The following is a 24,500-nucleotide window of genomic DNA, read 5'->3' as shown; positions in this document are numbered from 1 at the left end:
CCCCCTCTCTTCGCAGCTGAAGGGTCCAAGGGAAAGACGGAGTCAATACAGCTTGGCTTCAGGTGCGCCGCAGGAGTTGCCGGTGTTGACTACAACGTCAAACCGCCTTAGGGACTCCGGCTCCGGATTTTCTGTCGGGGTTTACTCCCTTAGCCTTTCCCCTGAAGAGGTATGCCGCAAGGCAGCGGAGGTTTTTGGAGTCAGAGTTTTCCTTCTCTGACGTGCCCTGACTGGAAGATCGAACCAGCGACACTTAGCTCGCAGGCCGACGCTCAATCCACTGAGCCAAACCAGCCAGGGCATATATATCTATATATATATAGATATATAGATATATAGATATATAGATATATAGATATAGATATAGATATATACCAGATGGGAGGGTGGTGGGGAGCTTGGTGAAAAAGATGAAGGGATTAAAAAGTACAAATTGGTAGTTACAAAATAGTCATGGGATGTAAAATGTACAGAGGCATCCTCGTGTACAATAGCCATAGAGATGGGAATGTACAGATGTTATCAGCAGAATGGCAGGGTGTTCAGTGTAGTTAGAGCCCAGAGTATATTGGAAGCAAAAGAGTTGTCTGGAGGTGAGCCTCAAAAGAAAATTGGGAGCAGAGTGTCAGGAGCCTCATATGCTATTCTTTGAAGGTTAACTTTTTTTCCTTTGGACTTATAGTTTTATAGACTTTTTTTTTTTTTGAGGTGGACTATTGTGATTTTTTCTAAAAATGATTTCCATGACTTGGGACTAGCATCTTACTATATACATTAGGAATCAGGAGTTGGGTATGAATCCCACCTCTACCATGTGCCACCTGTGTGTTCCTGGACTGTTCAATTATGCTCTTTGTGCCTGGGCTTCCTCATCAGCACCATGGGGATAATTACATCCATTTTTTCAGGTATTTTGTGAGGATTAAATGAGACATGCATTGCTTGACATATAGTCCTCTCACAATCAGTAATGACAGTATCCTTATTCTGACTCTTGGATTTGAGGGCTCTTCAAGATTTTGAAACTATTTTAATTGTAATGACTTCTGTTGAGTCTTTTTTTGAAACCATTAGACGTTTCCTGAAGGAACTTGTACCATACCTAATGCAAGGTGCCTGTGACAGGATGTAATGCTTTGTTGGCCTCATTGGACTCAACTTTCATTGTGCTTTAATTGAAATTTTCCTGCATTAATGCAAAAATATTTATCTTTTAGAAGTTAAGAGTTAGAAATGGAGTCAATGTATCTTCAAAAGCACCTTGGGACATGTCTAACTCAAGGTCTTGCAGAAGTGGCAAAAATTCGCCCAGTGGATCCAATAGAATATTTAGCATTGTGGATTTACCAGTATAAGGAAAATGTGACCATGGAGGAACTGGTAAGTAGGGATCTTTTAGAAATTTAGAAGAGTGAAATAATTGGTCCCACTTGTCTGCTTTTAAAAAGTTCAATACTATTACTTTATTTCTATTATAAAATAGTGTGTTTGTAATACGAAAACCTGGAAAACATGAAAAAGTGGAAAGAAGAAAATTTCCAAAGAAGACCTCTATTTAGATTTTTTAGGTAGTCTCTAATCTTTTTTTCCTACACATTTGTCTGTAGATTTGTTTACATAATTATGATCATACTCAATGTACAATTTTAATTATGTTCTTTATTCCAATAAAACATGTTTCCCCAAAGTATTATACAGTTTACAAATGGATAGACTATAATTTGCTTAACCCTTACCCTACTGTTGGTAATTAAGATGCTTATCAAATTGTTTTTACAATTTTTACAATTTCTCTTGTGATATTGTTTTTAAACAATGCTAGAGACAAAAGGAAATGGCTGAATTGGAGCATGAAAGAGAACTAGCTCTGATGGAACAGGAAATGATAGAGAGGCGCAAAGCAGAGGAGCTTATGTTTCAGCAGGTGAGACAAGTAATAGAGTTCAGAGGTGACTGGAATTAGCAGTGTCAACCTGGGTGTGGGGCAACAAAAATATTGAAAAACTCCCATGTCTGGTCACTTATATATGGTTTTCTCATATTTTCATCCTGATGTGTATGTTGTCTTTTCTGGAGAAGGAGCAGCAGTAAGGTAGAAGGAAAACTCAGAGAGTGCTCCCACGCAAGCCATGGGGAGAGAGTGTCTTAGTGAGACCTCCGTGGTCAACCGTGCATATGCTGGTTGAGTGAGAAAAGATTACAAAGTGCTCATTAGAGGCCATTAGTGGTGATCTTGGTGGGAGTAGTGGGAGTGCTGTTGGGTATAGCAGGGGAGATGGTGAATAGAGGTAGTACTGTCAAGCAGGTTTTCAGGGAAGGAGGTTTTTTGGGGGGGGTTGGCAACACAGGGGAGTGGTTGATGTTACTAAATAGAGAGGATGGTTTCTAGAGTCAGCTTTCCAGAGCAAAAATGAAGTTGAGTCTGGAACATAGGTTATGCAGGTAAGAATGACACTTCTTTGATTCCTTTATTCAAAGAAAGAGGAGAGGATAGCATAGGTACATGTGGATATATAGGATTTGTGGCACAAACTTGAAAGCAGTTTCTGTGTGGCTGTTCTTTATGAAATAGGGACCAGGTTTATTTTTTAAGAGTTAGGTATTAAGGTAAGAGGTTTGGGGAGAATGGTGAAGGGTTTGAAATAATGGCTTTGGATAATGGCAGAGAGTTGATTGGGGAAACTTAGTATTACTTGGTAGCATTGAGAACCCTGAAATAGTTGCAGATCAAGCATTTATAAAGTTTCCATCTGATTTGGTTTAGTGATTATGTGATTTTCAGCACTTAGACCTAGATATCTGAGTGAAGATGTGGGAGAGGCAGACCTTTTGATTGAAGTAGGTCTGGGGTAGCAGGATTGGGGAGATGAAAATGTTGGAGGGATGGGTCATGGAGTATTAACTAGATAGGGAAAAGTTCCAGAGTGGCTTTGGACTAATTTAATTTATGGAGAGATTCTCAATTAAATTTAAGTCACCCCTATGTTCTAGCAAATAATACTTAACTCTAGAGTCTCAACTTGAGTTTATACATTTAAGAAATAAAAAGAAAAAATTCAGACTTCCAGTCAAGATGGAGGCCTAGACAGACATACTGCATATCCCTTTACAACTAAGAAGGACTACAACTACCTCAAAACTGGAGACAATCAGAAGTTCCAGAAAATTGAGCTGCATAGAAGTCCAACAAAGATATAGAAGAAGAAATACTCATCTGGACAGGCAAGAGGGGCAGAGCCAGGGCAGAGAGGAAGCGATGTGGCGGCAGTGGTGGTGGCAGCAGCAGTGGCAGTAGCAGCAGCAGCAGGCCAGCAGAAAGCACAGTAATACATTTTTAAAAGTAGGTAGGGATACCTAGGGTGTGCTCCCAGCACTAGACCAAACCGTGCAGCTCACAGTTCCAGCATCTGGGGAAGAAAAACCATGTTGCTTCTGACTGTGAAAACCAGTGGGGGTTGGGGTGGAAGAAGAAAGTGCCAGTGTCTCAGCAGAGTCCATTTGCTAGAGGTACCCCATTATCCTAGAACATCCGCAGACCCCCCCCACTCTGGGAACCACAGTCAGGGCAACAGCTAGAGAGGCATCAGTCCCATATGGAAAGTGGGAGAAGTGCCTAGAAAAGGGGAAAGTACTGAGCAAGTGGCATTGTTCCCTCTAGACTCCTCCCCTACATACAGCTCCACAACGTGGTGAAACAGGTCTCCCAGTACTGATGAATACCTAAGGCCTTGCCCCGTACAATGTAGCAGGTACAACAGCTCTACCTAAGACACAGAGGTAAACACAGGAGCCTGTCAAGTAGAGGTAACAGAGAAGAATAGCCCAAAAGAGGGAGCATATCAAGGTTCCAGTGAGAGAACTAAGTGATGAGGAGATAGCCAAACTGACAGTCACAGAGTTCAAAACACTAGTGATAAGGATGCTCACAGACTTGACAGATATGCTTGAGTATGGCAAACACAGAAGGGAAGAAGTGAACGCTAGGCTAAGTGAAACAAAGGAAAATCCACACAAAACCAATGGTGAAGGGAAGAAAACTAGGGTTCAAATCAGTGATTTGAAACACAAGGAAGGAATAAACAGTCACCCAGTACAGAATGAGGAAACAAGAATTAAAAAACATTAGGAGGGGCTTAGGAACCTCTGGGACAACTTTAAATGTGCCAACATCCAGATCACAGGGATGCCAAAAGTAGAAGAGGAAGAGCAAGAAATGGAAAGCTTATGTGAGAAAATAATGAGGGAAAACTTCCCAAATTTGGTCAAGGGTATAGACATACAAGTCCAGGAAGCACAGAGAGTCCTAAAGAACCTAGACCCAAAAAGAACCACAACAAGACACATCATATTTTAAATGCCAAAGGTTCAAGATAAATAGAGAATCTTAAAAGTGGCAAGAGAAAAGCAGAGAGTTACTTACAAAGGGGTGCCTGTAAGACTCTCAGCTGATTTCTCAAAAGAAACTTTGCAGGCAAGAAGGGACTGGCAGGAAATATTCAAAGTGATGAAAAGCAAGGACCTAGAACCAAGATTACTCTATCCAGCAAAGCTATCATTTAGAACAAAAGGGCAAATAAAGTGCTTCCCAGACAAGGTAAAGCTAAAGGAGTTTATTATCACCAAGCCATTATAATATAAAATGTTAAAGGGACTTATTTAAGAAAAAGATCAAAACTATGAACATTAAAATGACAACAAACTCACAACTATCAACAACTAAATCTAAAAAATAAAAACAAAAACAAACTAAACAAAGAACCAGAATAGGAACAGAATAATAGATATGGGGATTATTTGAAGGGTTATCAGCTGGGAGGGGGAGAAATTATGCAGGGATTAAGAAGCATAGTTGAAGGGTACAAATAGACAGGGAGTTTTAAGAATAATATAGGAAAGGGTGAAGCCAAAAGAACTTATATGCATGACCCATGGGCATGGACTAAGAGGGGTGTATTGCTGGAGGGAAGGGCGGTACAGGGCAGAGGTGAGCAAAGGGAAAAGAAATTGGGACAACTGTAATAGCATTCTGGGGGTTGCTGGACCTGCAGTCTCCCAATCACAGATGAAGAAATTGACCCAGAGACAAATGACCTGGGGAGGAAGGGAGAGCATCCCTCAAAAGAGAATGCTACTGATCCCTTTCTCAGTAGATCTTTAATTGAGTTAGCTATGCACAGAAATGCTTGGCTTGGGAAAGCAGTCCACCACCCAACCATAAAGAGGATTATCAAAGAGGAACATAGATCAATATAATTGTAACAATAGGTTACACTTTCTGGCCTCAGAACACACTACTAAAGATTAGATTGTTAAGCATTCTGTCGATAGTTAAACATCCTGCTGATATAGATCTAAAGCTGAATAAAGCAGGACAGGTCTCAAAAGATACATAACATTCCCTTCCCCCTAGCACGTGACCAGTGGTGTGGTATTTGGAGCACGCCAGCAGCTGCTTCCTATTTTCAGTCAAGTATTACAGTTTGCTTTTTGGGCTTGGCATGTAGAGTGGTTACATTTTACTATACCACACAAAATGGTCTCCTACACAGCATAATCAATAAAATATAATTTTAAAAAATGAAAAGAAGCTGTTATTTTCATGTGTATATAAAAATTTAAGTATACTTCTGGCCAAGATGGAGGCCTAGACAGACACGTGGCATCTCCCTCCACAACTAAAAAGAAATACAACTACCTCGAAACTAGAAACAACCAGAAGGTCCACAAAATCAAACTGCATGGAAGTCCAACAAACAAAGATACAAAGAAGAAATACTCATCCAGATAGGTAGGAGGGGTGGAGAGGACACAGTGTGGTGGTGGCAGCAGCAGCAGGCCAGCAGAAAGCACAGTGACACGTTTCCAAAAATTGGGAGGGACATCTGGGGAGTGTTCCAAGCTCCTCACCAGACCTCGCAGCTCATAGTCCCAGCACCAGGAAAATCAAGCCTCATTGCTTTTTACTGTACAAACCAGTGGGGGTTGGGATGGAGGCAAAAACTGCTGGTCTCTCAGCAGTCTGCTTGTTTACCAGGCCCCCACAGTCCTAGAACATCTGCAGACCCATCGACTCTGGGAACAATGGCCAGAGCAACAGCTAGATAGGCACCAGTCCTATACAGAAGTGGGAAAAGTGCTTGGAAAAGGGGTGAGTGCTGGGCAAGCACCATTGTTCCTTCTCAGACCCCTCCCCTGCAGACAGCGCCACAACATGGTGAAACAGGTCACCTGTTACTGATGAATACATAAGGCTCCGCCCCTTACAACGTAACAGGAGTGACAGCTCTACTTAAGACACAGAGGCAAACACACACAGGAGACTTCTGGCCAAGATCGGGGCCTAGACTAACATGCTTCATCTCCCTCCACAACTAAGAAGGACTACAACTACCTCAAAACCAGAAACAACCAGAAGTTCCAGAAGATAAATGGAAGTCCAATGTATGAAGTAATAAAGAAGTGGTGCTCCTCTGGATGGGTAGGAGGGGTGAAGCCAGGGCAGAGAGGTCAAGCTGTGCTGGTGGCGGAAGCAGCGGCAACAGCGGCGGAACAGTGGTAAACACAGACACCCATATTTAAGGGAGGCGAGAAGCGCCTGCGGAGCACCCCTGTCTGCAGACCAGCTTGCGATTCCAATGCTGGGGAAGGCAGACCCCCATTACCTTGGACTGTGAGGCCCGGTGGGTGTGGAGACGAAGAAGGAGGCTCCCAGGTCTCTCAGCGGAGAGTGAATGGCAGGAATCCATCTTGGATCCACATACCCACAGAGAATGCCACAGCGAGGTGAGAAGGATTGCCTGGTAGTGACGAGTGCACAGGGCTCTGCCCCCTATAGCATAGAAGGTGTGACAGCCCCACTAAAGAAGCAAAGGTAAACACAAAATGGTCATGATGGCACAGATCATGATAGAGATCTTGGTGATGCAGCTGACCAGATAGCAAATATTTAATCGAATGAAGCAGGAGATAGGAAATCTTTCTGAGGCACAATTCAGAGTTTTGGTTATAAAAATGCTTACAGACATAACTGCAGATCTTAAACAAGATGGGGAAGGAATGAAGGCTAGTCCTGCTGAAATGAACAAAAACACATATGAAACTAGTGGTGAGGGCAAGAAAACCAGGGATCAGATCAACAAATCGGAACATAGGGAAGGAAGACACAGTCAACCAGTGCAGAAAGAGGAAACAAGAAGTGAGGAAAATGAAGAGAGGCTCAGAAACTCATTAGACAGCTATAAGCGGACCAACATCTGAATCATAGGGTTGCCAGAAGGTGAAGAAAAAGAACTAGAAAATGAAAAATTATGTGAAAAAATAAGCAGAACTTCCTTGACTTGGGGAAGGAAATAGATTTACAGGTCCAGGAAGCACAGGGAGTTCCAAAAAACCTGGACCCATGGAGAACCACACCAAGGCACGTTATAATCAAAATGTCAAAAATTAAGGATAAGGAGAGAATCTAAAAAGCAGCAAGAGAGAAGAAAATTATGTACAAAGGGGTTCCAATAAGACTATCAACTGATTTCTCAAAAGAAACTCTGCAGGCAAGAAGCGACTGGTAAGAAATATTCAAAGTAATAAAAAGCAAAAACCTACAACCATGATTATTCTATCCAGCGAAGCTGACATTCAGAATAAAAGGGCAGAGAAAGTGCTTCCAGGACAAAATAAAACTGAAGGAGTTCATCAGATCCAAACCACTGTTATAGGAAATGTTAAAGGGACCTGTTTAGGAGAAAGACAATCAAAACTATGGACATTAAAATGAAAACTGTATCACAACAACCAAACAGAAGCTAGTGAACTGAAACAAAGGCGGACTAAGTAGGCAAGGAGAGTGGGAAAAGAATTATAGGTATGGGGAACATTATGGGAGGAGGTCAGGAGGGAGGAGGAAGTGGGGAAAGGGAGGGAGATGGTACAGGAATTAAGAAGCATAGTAGAAGGGAGTGGAGTAGACAGGAAGATGTTGAGAAGAACTATATGCACAACCAATGGGCGTGGACTAAGGAGGGGGGACAACTGGAGGGAGGGGTGTCACTGGGTGGAGGGGAACAAAGGGAAAAGAAATTGGAACAACTGTAATAGCATAATCAATAAAGCATATTAAAAAATTTAAGTATAGATATGGAAAAATAGCTTTTTTTTTCTGCAAAATCTTTATTGTTTCTATTTGGTGCGATGCATGGGAGAGGGTTCCAGGTTGGTTAAAGGGGTGTCTAGTCATTTCAGGGAGAGACTCAGGCAAAAGGCAGATGCCAGGGAAATGCAGAGGGACCCCTCAAAGGCCTCTGGGCTCCAAAGGCTTCCTTCCTAGTCATGCTTGAGGGTGAGCCTTTTGAAGAGATACTCACACATCCCAGCCTGGGGGCTGGCCAGCTGGCAGATGTTAGTCAGGCGGTTGCCCTTCTTCTTGATGATCTTCACCTCCTCATTCAGGAAATAGGTCTATATGAAGTCACAGAGATGAGGGTCTGTGTGGGCAGAACCCAGGGCATGAAAATCCAAAAGGGCCTGGTTCAGGTTCTTCTCCAAAGCCAAGGCAGGAAAATAGGTTTTTTAAATATCTGATCTCTTGTTCTTGATACTGGGTAGAACATCTAGGCACCTTATATGGATATGGCTGTTGAAAACATTTCTGTTTCTGAGTCTTCATTTTTCAGTCATTTGGCTTATTCTAGTGGGGAAATTGCAGTGTTGAGTTGGATGTCAAATAATCATCCAAAAAGGCAAGTGCCTGTTGCAGTGACCCCAACTTTGAAAGAGGAGGATCTGCCCTTCCTCTTAGCAGCTCCTATGGCTTCTGTCTGTTCCCCATCTATCAGACTAACGAGAACTTCCCAGCACTTCTCCTTCCCTAAGACAAATTATAACGTTAACATGGAGATACTTAACTTTCTTTCAGTTATCTACTTTATCTTAGTTACGTAAAATTTATAAATACTAGAAATAAAACATTTCTCTAGCTGTAGCATGTTGACCAGTATAAAGCAATTCCCTGTGCATCAAACCCTAACCATTGTATTGGGAGTGAAAGATATAATGATATTCTGCAAAGGATTATATAACCAGTTAAAGAAATGGATTGGTTGGCAGATATAGATGAGAGAAGAAGAGTCAGGTGGAGAGATAGACCAATAGAGAAAAGCTTAAGAGAGTGAGTCTGAGATGAAGAGAAACAGGCCTCTACATTCCACCTTGTGAGAAATGCTCACAATAAAACACCAGGACACAGGACTTGAGCACCAAAGCGAGGCATTTATTCACAAGTCTGCAGAGTCGGGCACACCGCCAGCCAGGGGCATGTGTATGCAAAGTAGACAAAACTGGCTTTATACTAATGTGATTAGCTCCCCTCCCTTCTCCGTCTCCCTGCCCCCCCCCCCGCCTGGTTCTCCATTATCGTTTAATCTGGGTTCACAATCAAACGCAATTAACTACTCAATTCAGGGTGTGATTAACTAAGGGTAATCTAGTTATAGGTCTACCTCCAACTTATTTGCAAAGTTATGTAGCTATATCTTCCCATTTCTGTGTTTGTTGACAAGAATATTCCCCCTTTTGATCGCAGTGATATGTGTGAGGAGCTACAGAATGTCATTTCCTCGCCCCTTTTCCATGATTGATATGTTAATTATCTCCTTCTGGTTTGAGAGTTACTGGCTTGCTTCTTTATCCCTAACAACCTGAATCAAGTGGGCTGGAGGTTCAGGACTCTGGTCACCTACTTATTGATTGCAAAAACAGATATTCTCATAGTGATAATACTGACTTGAAATTCCCTAAAAATGAAGATATTCTCCAACAAGTCCAAGTATTTATGAACACAATAGAATTTTTATTGCTGAAGAGCTTATTTTGAAATAAAAGCTTTTTAAATTTTGTTTTAATACCTTTCTAATGATTTTACTTACTTTTTGTGAAGGAAGGAATTGTTTTCTTTTTAATCTCCTAAGATGTTAAGAAACTGGTTATATTGACCAATGTGGCTGATATTTAACAACTGCACTTTGCCTTATTTTTGAGAGATTAGAGTTATATCACTTCCTCTACCAATATCTGAAAGTTGATTGAATGATATGTTCCTGCATTTCAACTGTCTTAATATAGGAATGCAAAAAAATTACTCTTAATAGTCTTTGTGAATAAATATTAATCACTCTTTATTATCTCTATTTATTAAAATGTATTATTTTTAATAATGTAGTTTTAGCCCTAGTCCAGTGGCTCAGTTGATTGGAGCATCACCTTGTACACCAAAAGGTTGTGGGTTTGATCCATGGTGAGGGCACATGCCTGGGTTGCAGGTTAGATCCCCCATTGAGGTGCATGCAGGAGGCAGCCAATTGATGTTTCTCTCTCTCTCTCTCTCCCTTTCTTCCTCTCCCTCCAAACTCAATAAAACATAACTTGGGGAGAGGATTTTTTAATATTGAAAAAATATATAGTTTTAAAATGTTCTTAATGGGATTTGTTTACTAGTACGTTTATGAGCGCAGGACAGATGATAAATTACTTTCTGGCTTAGGGACTGGCAACTACTTTCTGTAAAGGTAGATATTCTAGAAGCAAAAGTGAGGATATTATATAAGTATTATGGTGTATTATGTAGTTATAGCAAGAGAAAAAACAAATTTCCACAATTTTTAAATTTTTTTACATTATAAAATATATTTTGTTGATTATATTGTTACAGTTGTCCCAATTTCTTTTCCCTTTGCTCCCTTCTACCCAGTACCCACCTTCCCTCCAGCAATCCCATACCCCTTAGTTCATGTCTTTTGGTCATGCATATAAGTTCTTTGACTTCACCCTTTCCTATATTATTCTTAACTTTCCCCTGTCTATTTTGTACCAACTGATTATGCTTCTTTGTCCCTGCATCATTTCCCCATTTCTCCCCTTTCCCCCTCCCAGCCGATAACCCTCCAAATGATCCCCATACCTATGATTCTGTTTTTGTTCTGGTTGTTTGCTTGCTTTGTTTTTGTTTTTAATTTTTAGGTTCATTTGTTGATAGTTGTTTGTTGTCATTATAATGTTCATAGTGTTGATCTTCTTTTTCTTAAATAAGCACCTTTAACATTTTATATAATAATGGCTTGGTGATGAGGAACTCCTTTAGATTTACCTTATCTGGAAATCACTTTATCTGCCCTTCCATTCTAAATGATAGCTTTGCTAGATAGAGTAGTCTTGGCTGTAGGTCCTTGTTTTTCATCATGTTAAATACCTCTTTCCAGTCCCTTCTTGCCTCCAAAGTTTATTCTGAGAAGTCAGCTAAGAGTCTTACAGGCAGCCCTTTGTAGGTAATTCTCTGCTTTTTCTTGCTGCTTTTAAGATTCTCTTTTTATCTTGAACCTTTGACATTTTAATGAAGATGTGTCTTGTTGTGGTCCTCTTTGGGTCTAGCTCATTTGGAACTCTCTGTGCTTCCTGGACTTGTATGTCTATTTTCTTTGCCAAATTTGGGACATTTTCCTTCATTATTTTTTCACATAAGCTTTTAATTTTTTGCTCTTCCTCTTCTCCTTCTGGCACCCCTGTGATTTGGATGTTGGTATGTTTAAAGTTGTCCCAGAGGTTCCTAAGCCTCTTTTCAATACTTGTTTCCTTATTTTGTACTGGTTAACTGTTTTTTTTTCTTTCTTATATTCCAAATCATTGATTTGAATCCCTTCACCATTGGTTTTATGTGGATTTTTCTTCATTTCATTTAGTATTGCCTTCACTTCTTTCCTATGTGTTTGCCATACTCGGGCATATCTGTCAAGCCTGTGAGCATCTTTATCACCAGTGTTTTGAACTCTGCATCTGTTAGGCTGGCTATCTCCTCACCTGTTAGGTTGGCTATCTTCTCATTGCTTATTTCTCCCACTGGAACCTTGGTCTGTTCCCTCTTTTGGGCCATACTTCTCTGTCTCCTCTTTTTGACAGGCTCTTGTGTTTGTTTGCCTCTGTGTATTAGGTAGAGCTGTTGCACCTGTTATGCTGTAAGGGGCAGAGCCTTACGTATTCATCAGTATGAGTGACCTGTTTTACCATGTTGTGGTGCTATGTGTGGGAGAGGGGTCTGAGAGAGAACAGTATCACTTGATCAGCACTCGCCCCTTTTCCAGGCACTTCTCCCACTTTCATATGGACTGACAGCTCTCTAGCTGTTGCCCTGGCTGTCATTCCCAGAGTTGGTGGGTTTCCAGATGTTTTACGACCAAGGAGGCCCTTTAAAAAAGCAGACTCTACTGAGAGACCAGCAGTTTTTGCCTCTGCTCCAAACCCTACTGGTTTGTACAGTCAAAAGCAATGAGGCTTCATTTTCCCTGGCACTGGAACCGTGAGCTATGCGTTCTAGTCTGGTGTCCCTCTTGACTTTTTTAAATGTTTCCACTTTCTTCTGACCTGCAACTGTCACCACTGCTGCTGGCACCACACCATGTCCTCTCCACCCTGGCTCTGCCCCTTCTACCTGTCTGGACGAGTATTTCTTCTTTATATCTCTTTCTTGGACTTTCATGCAGCTTGATTTCCTGGAACTGCTAATTGTCTCTAGTTTTGAGTCAGTTGTGGTTCTTCTTAGTTGTGGAGGGAGATGCAGCATGTCTACCTAGGCCTCCATCTTGGCCAGAAGTCCCACAAATGTTTTACTGATGAAATAATGAATAACATTTGAATAGAACTTTTTGTAATATAGCTTACTACTGAGAAGAATTAAATTCTTTTTAAAAATATAACCTTTCATTTAGTTGGAGTTCAAAGTTAATGTTCTCTGTCATCCAAGTTGATAGAAAATGTTTATTCATTAGTGCTGACCTGTAGTGCAGTTTTGTGTATTTATCTTTGAAAGTATCTTTTCACACATAGGTCCTGCAAAATATTAATATCAGTCCATGTGCATATAATTATGAGCATATTTACCTGTTGGAAGGCATTTTTAGAATTCTGTTAGAGTTTTCTCCTGATATTTGCCTTTTAGCATGTCCTTGCCTTGTAGGTTAATCACTTCCAGTTGAAGGCTGGGACAAGCTTCTCAATTACACAGTTAAATGAATATTAAATATGAAAATTTTATTTTTACTTACATTTAGGCCTAACAGCACTCTAAAACTACAGTTTGAACTTAGAAAATATATCTGCTACAAATTTGCGTGGGAATGGAAACCTAGTTTCTTGCTCTAGTCTTTGACAGCACTGGAAGTACATAAAGCAGTGTGGCATCATGATTCAAACATTAATTGTTGTTGAAATCATTTTTCTGCAATGTAAGTTTTACATATAAGTGCTGTTTTGCCTTAGAATTTTAGGCTGAACTGATTAAAAAACATTATTAAGTCTGCAGCAAAAGGCAAATTTCTGGAAGCATTTAATCTTTGTTAACAGTGGTTGAGAATGGTTCTCCTCATTTGGTAAAATTTCAGTCTTGACCCTGAGCTCAAAAATTCACAATAAAGCATTATTACTGTTAAGCCATGAAACTGCTGTGTGGTAGGGTGAGTCAAGATTTATTCAGCTTCTATTTCTGATGAAAATTCACAGGACTGATAATGGTTAAGTTCATAAGACTGAATGAAGGACACTGTTGACACTACTAGTTCAATACACATGACAGATTTTCTTCAGAGTAGCTGCTGTTGAATAATACAATGAATTCTCATAGGCTTTAAACACTGGATTTTCACAAGCTTTGTAAATTTGTCCAACTAAGCCTTTTTCTGTTCCAAATATATATTTTATCATTATTTGTTGTAACACGTCTTAACAAATTTCACTTTTGGATGTACTGAATTAATGTTTCTCAACTTCTTTAAGAATATTATTGCTTGTAGTTGTCCCATGAAGACTTCATAGAGGCTGATTTTTCAGTCACTTCAAACTCAGCATTGACTCCTTGAATAAACAACAACTGAGCAGTGTTGGAAACATTTGTCCACTCATCAGGAGCCAGGGAAAACCACTCATAATCATTTGCCTTGTATTTAATTGACTATTGATGTTTCTCCCAATGTCATCAGCTCTGTGAGCAACTTTTCTCACACAAAGGCTAAAAATGTTAAATAAGCTTGTTTTTTCCTGAACACTGAAATCAAACATGTTTTAATTAAATCACATTAGGAAAACATGTTTCTCTTCTTGACTTACAAATGTGCCACTTGGAAATTTACTTTTGCCACAAACTCATTTTAATTTTTGTGAAGAAATTTTGTTGTGATGAAATAATTGTTTTAAGTTTTAAAATATTTCTGACCTTTTTTTCATGTGAGTTGATAATATTGTGAGGAGTGCTTAATCTGGTAAAATTGATACTATTATATTCTTTTAGTACAGTGTCCAGTGCTTTAAAAAACACCATACTTTGTCATTTAATATGATAATTAAATAATCTACTCTCCACTGTGTCTTAAAAGGGCAACATTCAAGTCCAATTCTCATTTATATAATACAAGATGGGTATGCACTGATTAAAAATAAATATTGCAGTATAGTGTTACTGTGGCACTGCAAAACCGTCGAATTATAATGGTGTTGCTGTGATTCCTAGTGTGCTGAGCAGCAATGCAGAGTGAAGAGAGCAACTACCCAACAGTGCTGGGAGTGACCATGGCAGTGTTGCAGTAAAACTTTATTTATAGACACTTAAATTTGAATTTCATATAATTATTATTATTATTATTTGACATTTTTTAACCATTTAAAAATGTAAAACTCATTTTTAGCTTGAGGGCTGTACAAAAACAAGAGCAGGCCAGATTTGACCCACAGAATTTAGTGTGGCATATATGTTGAGCTGGCACCAAATGTATTGTTGATTATTAATGATTTCAGATAATATACTCAGGGTTTTCTCATTCACTCTCTGTAAGAAAGTTTTGGTTGTTTGAAGACCCATCCATCTATCCTCAACAAGATTTTATCTAAAAAAATTAATGCAATATCATTTATTGCTTCAAAAAGAACAGAAAATGACTTGATTTTGTACAAACTGTGCTTTTCTACAATTTGCAATTAAGGAAGCTTCCCTTTTAATTTTATATTTTAGGAAATATTTATAACAGCTAAAGTATTAGATAGCTGTGATCATTTATTTTTATAAGTTTCTGAAATTTAGGTGGGTATAAACTTAATTATTCTGGGACATTTCAGAGTGATAAAGGAAATTCTTCGCAATTGATTTGACTCTAACATGACTTACTGTTTTTTTTTTTTTTTTAACATTCAGCAACAGCTGGCCTTCCAGCTGGAGTTGGAAATGCAAGAAAAAGAGAGACAGAGACTAGAAGAACTACAGAGAGTTCAAGAACAACTAGAAAAGGTAATTTGAAGTTTCATAAATGTCTGTTTTATTTAAAACCTCTTAGAAGTCTCAACCTGTTTTTTTCTATTGTTATCATGGGATTCATAGTCTAAACCTGTCACACATTAGCTGTGTGATTTAAACAAGTCTTAGAACTCTTTTAGTTTCAGTTTACCTTTTTTAAAAATAGAGATAACAGTATAATATTATTAGCAATAACTCACTGAGTTGTTTGAAGGATCAAATAAAATCATGTGTGCAAAACTGCTTGTGAGCAGTCTTATAACAGAGATATTAATAGTTCTCTAATAGTGATATTATCAACATTTTAATTAAGGATAGTTGTTTCTAATTATGGTGGTTGATGTTGAAGTTTAAGTCCTTTGTAATATTTGGGTATTCTGTTCTCTGACACAGTAGTGCATCTCTTTTCTTCATGTTTTATATGTTATCGATAATAATTTATACTTAAAATATGTTATCAATATAGATTTTTCATGTCTTTTATTAAATAAACTATGCAGTAACTTAAATCAAAAAGTCCATCTCTTTTTACTTTGTCTGTATAATATGTTAAGCCTCTAATTTGGCCAATGTTTCTTTTTTTTTTCTTTTTTAAATATGCTTTATTGTTTATGCTATTACAGTTGTTCCAATTTCTTTTCCCTTTGTTCCCCTACACCCAGTGACACCCCGCCTTCCAGCTGTCCCCCCTCTTATTCCATGCCCACTGGTGGTGAATATAGTTCTTTTCAACATCTTCCTATCTATTCCACTCCCTCCTACTGTGCTTCTTAATACCTGTACCATTTCCCTCTCTTTCCCCTCTTCACCCTCCCCACTGACCTCCCCCCAAAATGTTCCCCATACCTATAATTCTTTTCCCACTCTCTTTGCCTACTTAGTCTGCCTTTGTTTCAATTCCCTAGCTTCTGTTGTTGGTTGTTGTGATACAGTTTTCATTTTAATGTTCATAGTTTTGATCCTCCTTCTTCTAAACAAGTCCCTTTAACATTTTCTACAACAGTGGTTTGGATCTGATGAACTCCTTCAGTTTTATTTTGTCCTGGAAGCACTTTCTTTGCCCTTCTATTCTGAATAACAGCTTTGCTGGATAGAGTAATCGTGGTTGTAGGTTTTTGCTTTTCATTACTTTGAATATTTCTTGCCAGTCCCTTCTTGCCTACAGAATTTCTTTTGAGAAATCAGCTGATAGTCTTATTGGGACCCCTCTGTACATAATTCTCTTCTTCTCTCTTGCTGCTTTTTAGATTCTCTCCTTATCCTTAATTTTTGACATTTTGATTGTAACATGTCTGGTGTGGTTCTCCATGGGTCCAGTTTTTTTGGAACTCTCTGTGCTTCCTGGACCTGTAAGTCTATTTCCTTCCCCAAGTCAAGGAAGTTCAGCTTCATTATTTTTTCACATAATTTTTCATTTTCTAGTTCTTTTTCTTCATCTTCTGGCAACCCTATGAATCAGATATTGGTCTGCTTATAGCTGTCTGATGAGTTTCTGAGCCTCTCTTCATTTTCCTCACTTCTTGTTTCCTCTTTCTGCACTGGTTGACTGTGTCTTCCTACCCTATGTTCCGATTTGTTGATTTGATCCCTGGTTTTCTTGCCCTCACCACTAATTTCATATGTGTTTTTGTTCATTTCAGCAGGACTAGCCTTCATTCCTTCCCCATCTTGTTTAAGATCTGCTGTTAGGTCTGTAAGCATTTTTACAACCAAAGGTCTGAACTGAGCCTCAGAAAGATATCCTATCTGCTGATCCATTAGATTATATATTTGCTGTCTGGTCAGCTGCATTATGGGGATCTCTATCACGATGTGTGACATCCTGACTGTTTTGTGTTTACCTTTGCTTCCTGGGCAGGGCTGTCACACCTCCTACACTATAAGGGGCAGAGCCTCATGCACTAGTCACAGCCGGGCAACCCATCTCACCACGCTGAGGCATTTTCTGCAGGGGGGTTGGGGGGTGTCCAACATGGATTCCTGCCATTTACTCTCCACTGAGAGACTGGGAGCCTCCTCTTCTGTCCCCACCCTCTCCAGGCCTCACAGTTTAAGGCAATGGAGGTCTGCCTTCCCTGGCTTTGGAATCGCAAGCTGACGGGTTTGGTCTGCAGGTGGGGGTGCTCCCCAGGTGCTTCTTGCCTTCCCTTAAATACGGGTGTCTGTGCTTACCACTGTCCTGCCTCCATCACTGCTGCTGCCGAGGACAGCACAGTTTGTACTCTCCTCCCTGGCTTTGCCCCCTCCTACCTGTCTGGATGAGCACCACTTCTTTATAACTTCATACGTTGGACTTCCATTTATTTTCCGGTACTTCTGGTTATTTCTGGTTTTGCAGTAGTTGAATTCCTTCTTGGTTGTGAAGGGAGATGGAGCGTGTCAGTCTAAACCTCCATATTGGCTGGAAGTCTCCTGTGTTTGTTTGCCTCTGTGTCTTAAGTAGAGCTGTCGCTCCTGTTATGTTGTAAGGGGCAGAGCCTTAGGGATTCATCAATAATGGGTGACCTGTTTCACCATGTTGTGGTGCTGTATGCGGGGGAGGGGTCTGAGAGGGAACAATGCTGCTTGCCCAGCACTCGCCCCTTTTCCACGTACCTCTCCCTCTTTTGCACCAAACTGGTGCCCCTCTCGCTGCTGCTCTGGCCTTCGTTCCCAGAGTGGGTGGGTCTGCGGACATTCTAGGGCCGTGGGGTTCCTTTAAACAAGCGGACTCTGTTGAGAGACTGGCAGTTTCTGCCTCTGTCCCAACCCCCACTGGTTTGCACTGTCAAAAGCAATGAAGCTTGATTTTCCCTGGTGCTGGGAACATGAGCTGCAGTCTGGTCAGGAGCTGAGAATGCTCCCCAGGTGTCCCTCCTGACTTTTTAAAACGTGGAACTGTGCTTTCCATTGGCCTACCGCTGCTGCTGCCGCCACCACACTGCATCCTCTCCACCCTGGCTCCGCCCCTCCTGTTTGGATGAGTATTTCTTCTTTAAATCTTTGTTTGCTGGACTTCCATGTACTTTGATTTTCTGGAACTTCTGGTTGTTTCTAGTTTTGAGGTAGTTGTATTCCTTCTTAGTTGTGGAGGGAGACGCAGCATGTCTGTCTACGCCTCCATCTTGGCCAGAAGTCCATTGTCCAATGTTTCTTGTTATCACAAAAGAATGTGTCATATAGACCAAATTTCTGAATGACTGAGTTATACTTTTCAGCTAGATATTTTTTATTGTATGTTTATGACTAGTATTTGTTATGTAAATGTTATTCTTCTATCACATAATTAAAAATAAAAACAGAAGCAGATTTTATAGACTATGTTTAACAGCTTAGATGAGAGCTTCATTATTTAAAACAAATTTTTAAAAGTTGTAAGGGTAAGTTGAGCTAAAAAATGAGTTTTAAAAGGATAAATTCAAAACTTTACACATGATTTTAAAATATACAGATGCTGTTGCTATCTAAGTCTCAGTATATTAGGGCACATAGGTATACATGCATGCACACACACACATAAATACAAATACATACCCTCTTTCTCTTCATTTAAGATTCAGTGATCTAAAATGAAAGAAGGAAAAACAGTATATCAAGAAGACAGTTACCAAAATGATAAGAGAATTGTAAGTATTTTTATTGAAATACACTGACTGCTATTGTCAACCAATGGTTATTCACCAATTCAACACCAACAAGGATCCCAAATTTGGGGTACGGTGAAGAAGTAAACTTTATTCAGTGCAAAATATCTCAACTATAATACAAAACAGCTGTGAAAACAGCACAGCTATAGAACAGCTCTGGGGCCAGGTTCCTCTTCTGCCAAATAGCTATTCTCTGCTCCATGGTGGTCTGCTTTGTGCTGCACTGGTCTGCTCTGCTCTGTAATGGTGGGTTTCACACTGCTCTGGTGAGATATATTTGGTGGATCAGCTCAGTCAAGGATGATACACAGTCTTCATCCTGCCCTGGAAAGGGAAAGTGCTCTCTCTGAGCCAAGCAGGGAAGCTGGCTTATATGGATAGAAGTCCTTGTCTTTAGTCCCTGCTTGATCCATCCTTGGGCAAATCAGGACTCCAAAACCTCACAGTTTGGTCCAAAATGCACTGTCCTGACTGGTCATAACAGAGCTGCTCTGATTGGTCAGAGCCACACTGCTCCAATGGGATGAGGAAAGTCTCAGTCCTGCTGGTTGAAATAGGATTCCAGGAACTTCTTTATAAGGGCTGGCTCAGGTGGTAGAAACACAGTACAGTCAGGCAGTTCAGTATAGAGGCAAGCAGTTCAGTGCTGGCTTCTCTGGGCAGTGCAGTTTGCATGATAGGCCTCTGTGCAGAGATGGCTGCTGCTAGGCTCTATTTGTAAAAATTTGAGCACAGTAGGGCCCTTCTTAGTATGTGTCCTTTTTTTTCCCTCAGGGTTCACACTGTATTTGAATGTATGAAAATTTATGATTTATTGGAGGGATTGAACTGTTTTGTGGCTCATTATTTACTCTCTGCAGGCATCATCAGACCTTGTGACCAGGGCCACAATGACTTCATTAGTCCATATTTCTAGTGGCTTATCACCCATCCCCTCTCTCCTGAAAAGTACCCCTGCCTTACTCATTGCTCAGAGATGGATCCGTTTCTGTCTTTCCGCCCTGGCCTTCTGGTGGCTGCAGAGATACAACTTAAACTATCATTTGCAAAAGGAAATTTATTGGAAGGACCCTAGGTTGAAGAAAGTGTTTTATAACTAAACTGTGAAGGGCTCTGGTACAATTGGGCCTTCCAGACCCTTGGGAGCATGAGAATCAAATGTTACCTCAGTTCTCACCTCTGCTATTCTCTGGCCTTTAGTTTTAGTCTCTCTCACAACAGCCTAATTTACTGCACACAGGTGAGAGATACAGTCCTTAAAGGCTCTTGAGTTTCACAGTGTTGTGGCCTCTACCAAATGGCTTAATTTCTGTCAGGCATTCATCCATTAGCTGGGGGACAGGGTCCTATGAGAACATGACTTTCCCACTACAGCCATGTGGTGATGGGCTAAGATGTCCCAGGAGAATAGAATCGCCTTGGGAAATATATCAGACATGTTTCTATTATTATGGTCATCATATATATGGTCATGAGATCACTAATCTTTAAACAGCCAAAATGAGTCAGCTCAGGATCAGTTAGGTCATCTTGCTGCCTTAGAATGAAAAGATAGGGGCCATGTAGCAAGGCTTTGTTGGTTAGAATGTTTTCACATTCAGAACAAGTTTCCTGTGTGTTCAGAATACTATAGAGGGTGTTGCTTGGGTATTATGAGAGGATTCATGCATTGGATAGTGACTGTGGCCAGATTAATTTCTTCAGAAATAGTTACCCCTTTCTTACTATGTGTACAATTCTATTTAACCGCAAGTTCTCTCTAAAATCTCTTATTCTAAGAATTTATTAAAAATTTGTTTTGTCACTTTTTATATTTGCTAATATTTGGCTTCAGCTTTGATGTTTCAGTCCATTTCATTTTTTAAATTGTATTTAATTGTAAGCAAAACAGGATTATCTTCTATTAGTATAGAGTACTAAATGAGACTGATCAGTTTTATATTAATTGTATTAACATAATTCCTTTAAGAATGATAACATTATCACTGTTACATTCATCATAGCATTATGTAAAAATAAAAATGCTTGTAAATTAAACATGTAATCAAAATGAAAAGTATATTCAAAATATTTTTTATGTATTACAGGAGATGAAACTGAAGATGGAAAGTATAGCTAAGGGTGAAGATACTTCACAAATAGAGGTGAAAAGAAAAAGTTATTCTATGTTATGTGAAATAAATAAGTATTCTAGAATGTAAAGCTTAATTTTGATGCATTAATAGCTAAAATTTTAATGAGGAGATTATCAAAACTGACAGGCCAAATATATATTCTAGTAATTTTAAGCCACAAATATGATGCACTTTAAATTTTAAAGCAAAACCTCAAAGTGGATAAAAATTGGACATTCAGTTTGTGTTTGTATTTTTAAAATCCAGAATTTTATGCGATATTGACCATAGGATTACTTACAATGACAAATTTTAAATTTCTGAATGTACTTTTAAGCAAGTTTTAGAATTTATTCCTAGAATTATCTTATCATTAACACATATTGGTTCATTCCAAGGCTGAACTTTGATGTTGTAATTCAGAAATTTCTTAACAAAATTGAAAGAAAATCAGTGTATTAATTTTGAAGTAATTTAAAAGTCAAAATGAATTTTATGATTGTAGGGTACTGCAACAGACTCAGGCAAGACACTAGCTGAAATCAGTGATCGATATGGGGCACCTAACTTGAGCACAGTGGAAGAACTTGATGAACCAATGCTATCTGATGTAAGTGTCTTTAGGAGAGTGTTTTGTGAAAACCAGTTTTTTGTTTTCGTTTTTGTTTTTAACTTTGGGAAAGCCTTGTGCATATGAGGCCAGAGTTGGTTGGCAAATGTGTCTTTTGCTTCATAGAAAAAAAACCAGTTTCCTAATAGAGGTGGTCCGTATCCTAATTTGGCCCTCTTCCCTTTTGGAACATGTGTAGCTGGGCACAAGGCGAGGATGGGCACATGTCTGGCTCCTCCCAAATATGTCAGCACTGATGGGGCAGTAGATGGAAGCTCATGTTGAGGTAGCAGTGTGCCCTCTTGTGCAGAGGGTAATATATATATTTTGGAGTTAGGTTTTGAAATTTTCAAAATATGTATTTAAAATAATTTGGTGAAATACATAATCTTTACATTTGGGTGCCAACATTTTGGTTCTCAGTAGCAAACCCTGGAACCAAATAAGTATCTTAATGAAAGTATATGCTTTTACAGTAGTATATAAATTTTTTAATTTAAGAAACATACAATGTTTTCTATATGCCAACCACTGTACCTCATGCTGTTGTGAATAAGACAGTTTTTGGCCTTGTTTAGGGGAGAAACAGACAACTGAATAAGCAATTAATTGTCTTGGTTAGAGTGAACAGGTAATTTATTGTCCAAAACAGTATGCTTTAAGAGTGAAGGGAGGAGCTATTGATAATGAAGCAGATCAGCAGGTGTAAACAGGGACTGTCCTGGCAGACAGATACATTTAGTAACCTTAATTCATGTATGCCAACAAGTGGGACAGCAGCCCAGTTGAGGAACCTAGGTCAGGGAAGGCTTCCTGAAGGAAGTCAGTTATTTGTCACTCAGTGGTGGGATGGGGGCTCACAGCACAGCAAGTGTGAAGACCCAGCTAGGGAAGACTAAGAGTGTGAAACAGGGAGGGAGGAGATAAGGAAGAGGAGAAGAAAGAGGCCAATCCATGAAAGAACTTGTAATCTGTGCTCAGATGATTAGATTTTATCCTAAAGGTCAATATGATTAGAACTTCATTTTAGAAAGGCCATCTGGCTACAGCATATAAAAGAGAAAGGAGTGATAGATTTGAGAAGATCTTATGAAACCATTGCAATCACCTAGACATTGCTGACATTGATGGCCTGCAATAACAAATGGTGCTTTTAAAAGCTGTTCAGAAAATGGAGCTGGAAGGACTGGGTGCTAAACAGTCAGTGGGAAAACTTCTATTAAATGTTTTGGTACTATGCAGGTAGCTAGAAAATACCAGTGAACAAAACAGATTGGGTTTCTGCCCTTTGGGAGCTATATGCCAGTGGAGAAAGTGCTCTGAGAGGAAAGGGCAGGGAAATCTGACCCAGCCTGGATACCCCTCCTCAAGGAATTGAAGTTTAAGGAATCAGCTGAGATAAACCCATCAGATGGAGACAGCAAGATGCTTTCAAGGAACTGACGTAGTACAGTGTTATGGCTGGGTTGCATGGAGCTAGGAGGATGGTGTGGACTAGAGAAGTGCCTGAAGTCCAGATCACACTGAGCTCTGTGTCAGGTTAGGGATTTTGGACTTAAGTGCTGTGGGAGTCAGTGAAAGGGTTTAAGGATTAGATGTGTGTTTTTAGGACTTTGAGAGAGGATTTAAATGGGCAGGAGTGGAAACAGGAGCCCACTTAGGAGGTTATTACAGTCATCCAGGTGCAAGATGACCAGGGCTAGGACCAGGGTGCAAACAGCAGAGATGGGAGAACTGAGTAGATTCAACAGTGACTGGGAGAATAAGGGAGAGAAAGAAATCAAAGACGATGCCCAGATTTCTGCCTCGGGCAGCTGGGCTCTACATTTTTAAGCTTTACCATTTGTTGAGTTGAGGAATGTAAGAACAGAAAGTAGGTTTTGTGAAAATAATGGCTTCAGTTGTGAGCATGTTGAATTTCAGGTGACTCTGGGATAAATAGGTGAAAATAGCCAAAGGCCAGTTGATGTACAACACAGGTCTGGAGGACAGGAGAGAGGTCAAGGCAGGAGATAGGAGCTCAGCAGTCATGGACATGTATGCTAAGTGAAGCTAAGAGAGTAAGGCACCTAAGAGAGCATGCAGAATAAAGGAGGGGGCTCAGGGTGAAACCATTAGAAATTCCAGCATTTAAGGGGTGGCTACAGGAAGAGGGCTCCTGCAAGAAGGATAAGGATATCAATAGAGGATAGCAAGAGAAGTAGAAGAGAGGATGGGTTATAAATACACTGAGGACACAGTTATTATATTGAATTTTGGTTTTATTTGAAATTATGAAAAAGCTTCATTTGCATAGTCACATAGAAATTCCCTAAACTCTGTTTTCTTTGGCTTGTACACTTTCACAGTTCTAATTGTATTAAAGCATATTTACTTTTTATTTTGCTTTTAGGTTGCATTAAACATTGATCAAGATTTGTAGGATCAACCAAGCTAAGAGCAATAAATTTTTCTGCTTGTTTCAAGTTTCAAAATATGAAGTCCCAATTGTATTTCTTTTCTTCCAAACTTGAACTTTACTTTTTTTCCCCTCTAAAGATAGCTTTATAAATGGACTTCCAGGGAGGCCTTAAAATACTGTTTTGGATTCCCTAATGCAACTGATTATTCAAATGATTCCATTAACAGAACAGAAGAGTTTCCCAAAGCAACTAACAGGGGCAAATGAGAGAGAAACTGGAAAGAATGTGTGTGTCTGAGGACAAGATTACCAAAGATGAAATTCATTGTCTGTGAAAAGTGGGAGAGGCTGCCACTGTGTATGGTTCAGGAACGCTTAACATCCATACATGCTTTAGATTTGGCATTTCCTCCTGAGAGTGAACTGCAAAGTT

The 24,500-nt window shown here is 39.7% G+C and overlaps 1 protein-coding gene across 1 annotated transcript; it reads left to right on the top strand.

Moving 5' to 3' along the window:
* Window positions 1-1,233: 1,233 nt before the first annotated feature.
* DYDC1 (DPY30 domain containing 1) lies at window positions 1,234-24,122 on the top strand. The gene is made up of 6 exons (XM_090279491.1): window positions 1,234-1,380; window positions 1,823-1,924; window positions 15,218-15,310; window positions 21,030-21,086; window positions 21,562-21,666; window positions 24,059-24,122. Exons 1-6 carry the CDS (start codon window positions 1,234-1,236, stop codon window positions 24,086-24,088), a joined length of 534 nt encoding a protein of 177 aa, XP_090135617.1. The 3' UTR covers window positions 24,089-24,122.
* The last annotated feature ends 378 nt before the right edge of the window (window positions 24,123-24,500 follow it).

The sequence above is a fragment of the Furipterus horrens genome, unplaced genomic scaffold, assembly GCF_987537825.1.
Source record: "Furipterus horrens unplaced genomic scaffold, mFurHor1.1.pri manual_scaffold_5, whole genome shotgun sequence".
NCBI lineage: Eukaryota > Metazoa > Chordata > Mammalia > Chiroptera > Furipteridae > Furipterus > Furipterus horrens.
The sequence above is the reverse complement of the archived record's forward strand: the minus strand, read 5'-3'. Positions and strand labels throughout refer to the sequence as shown.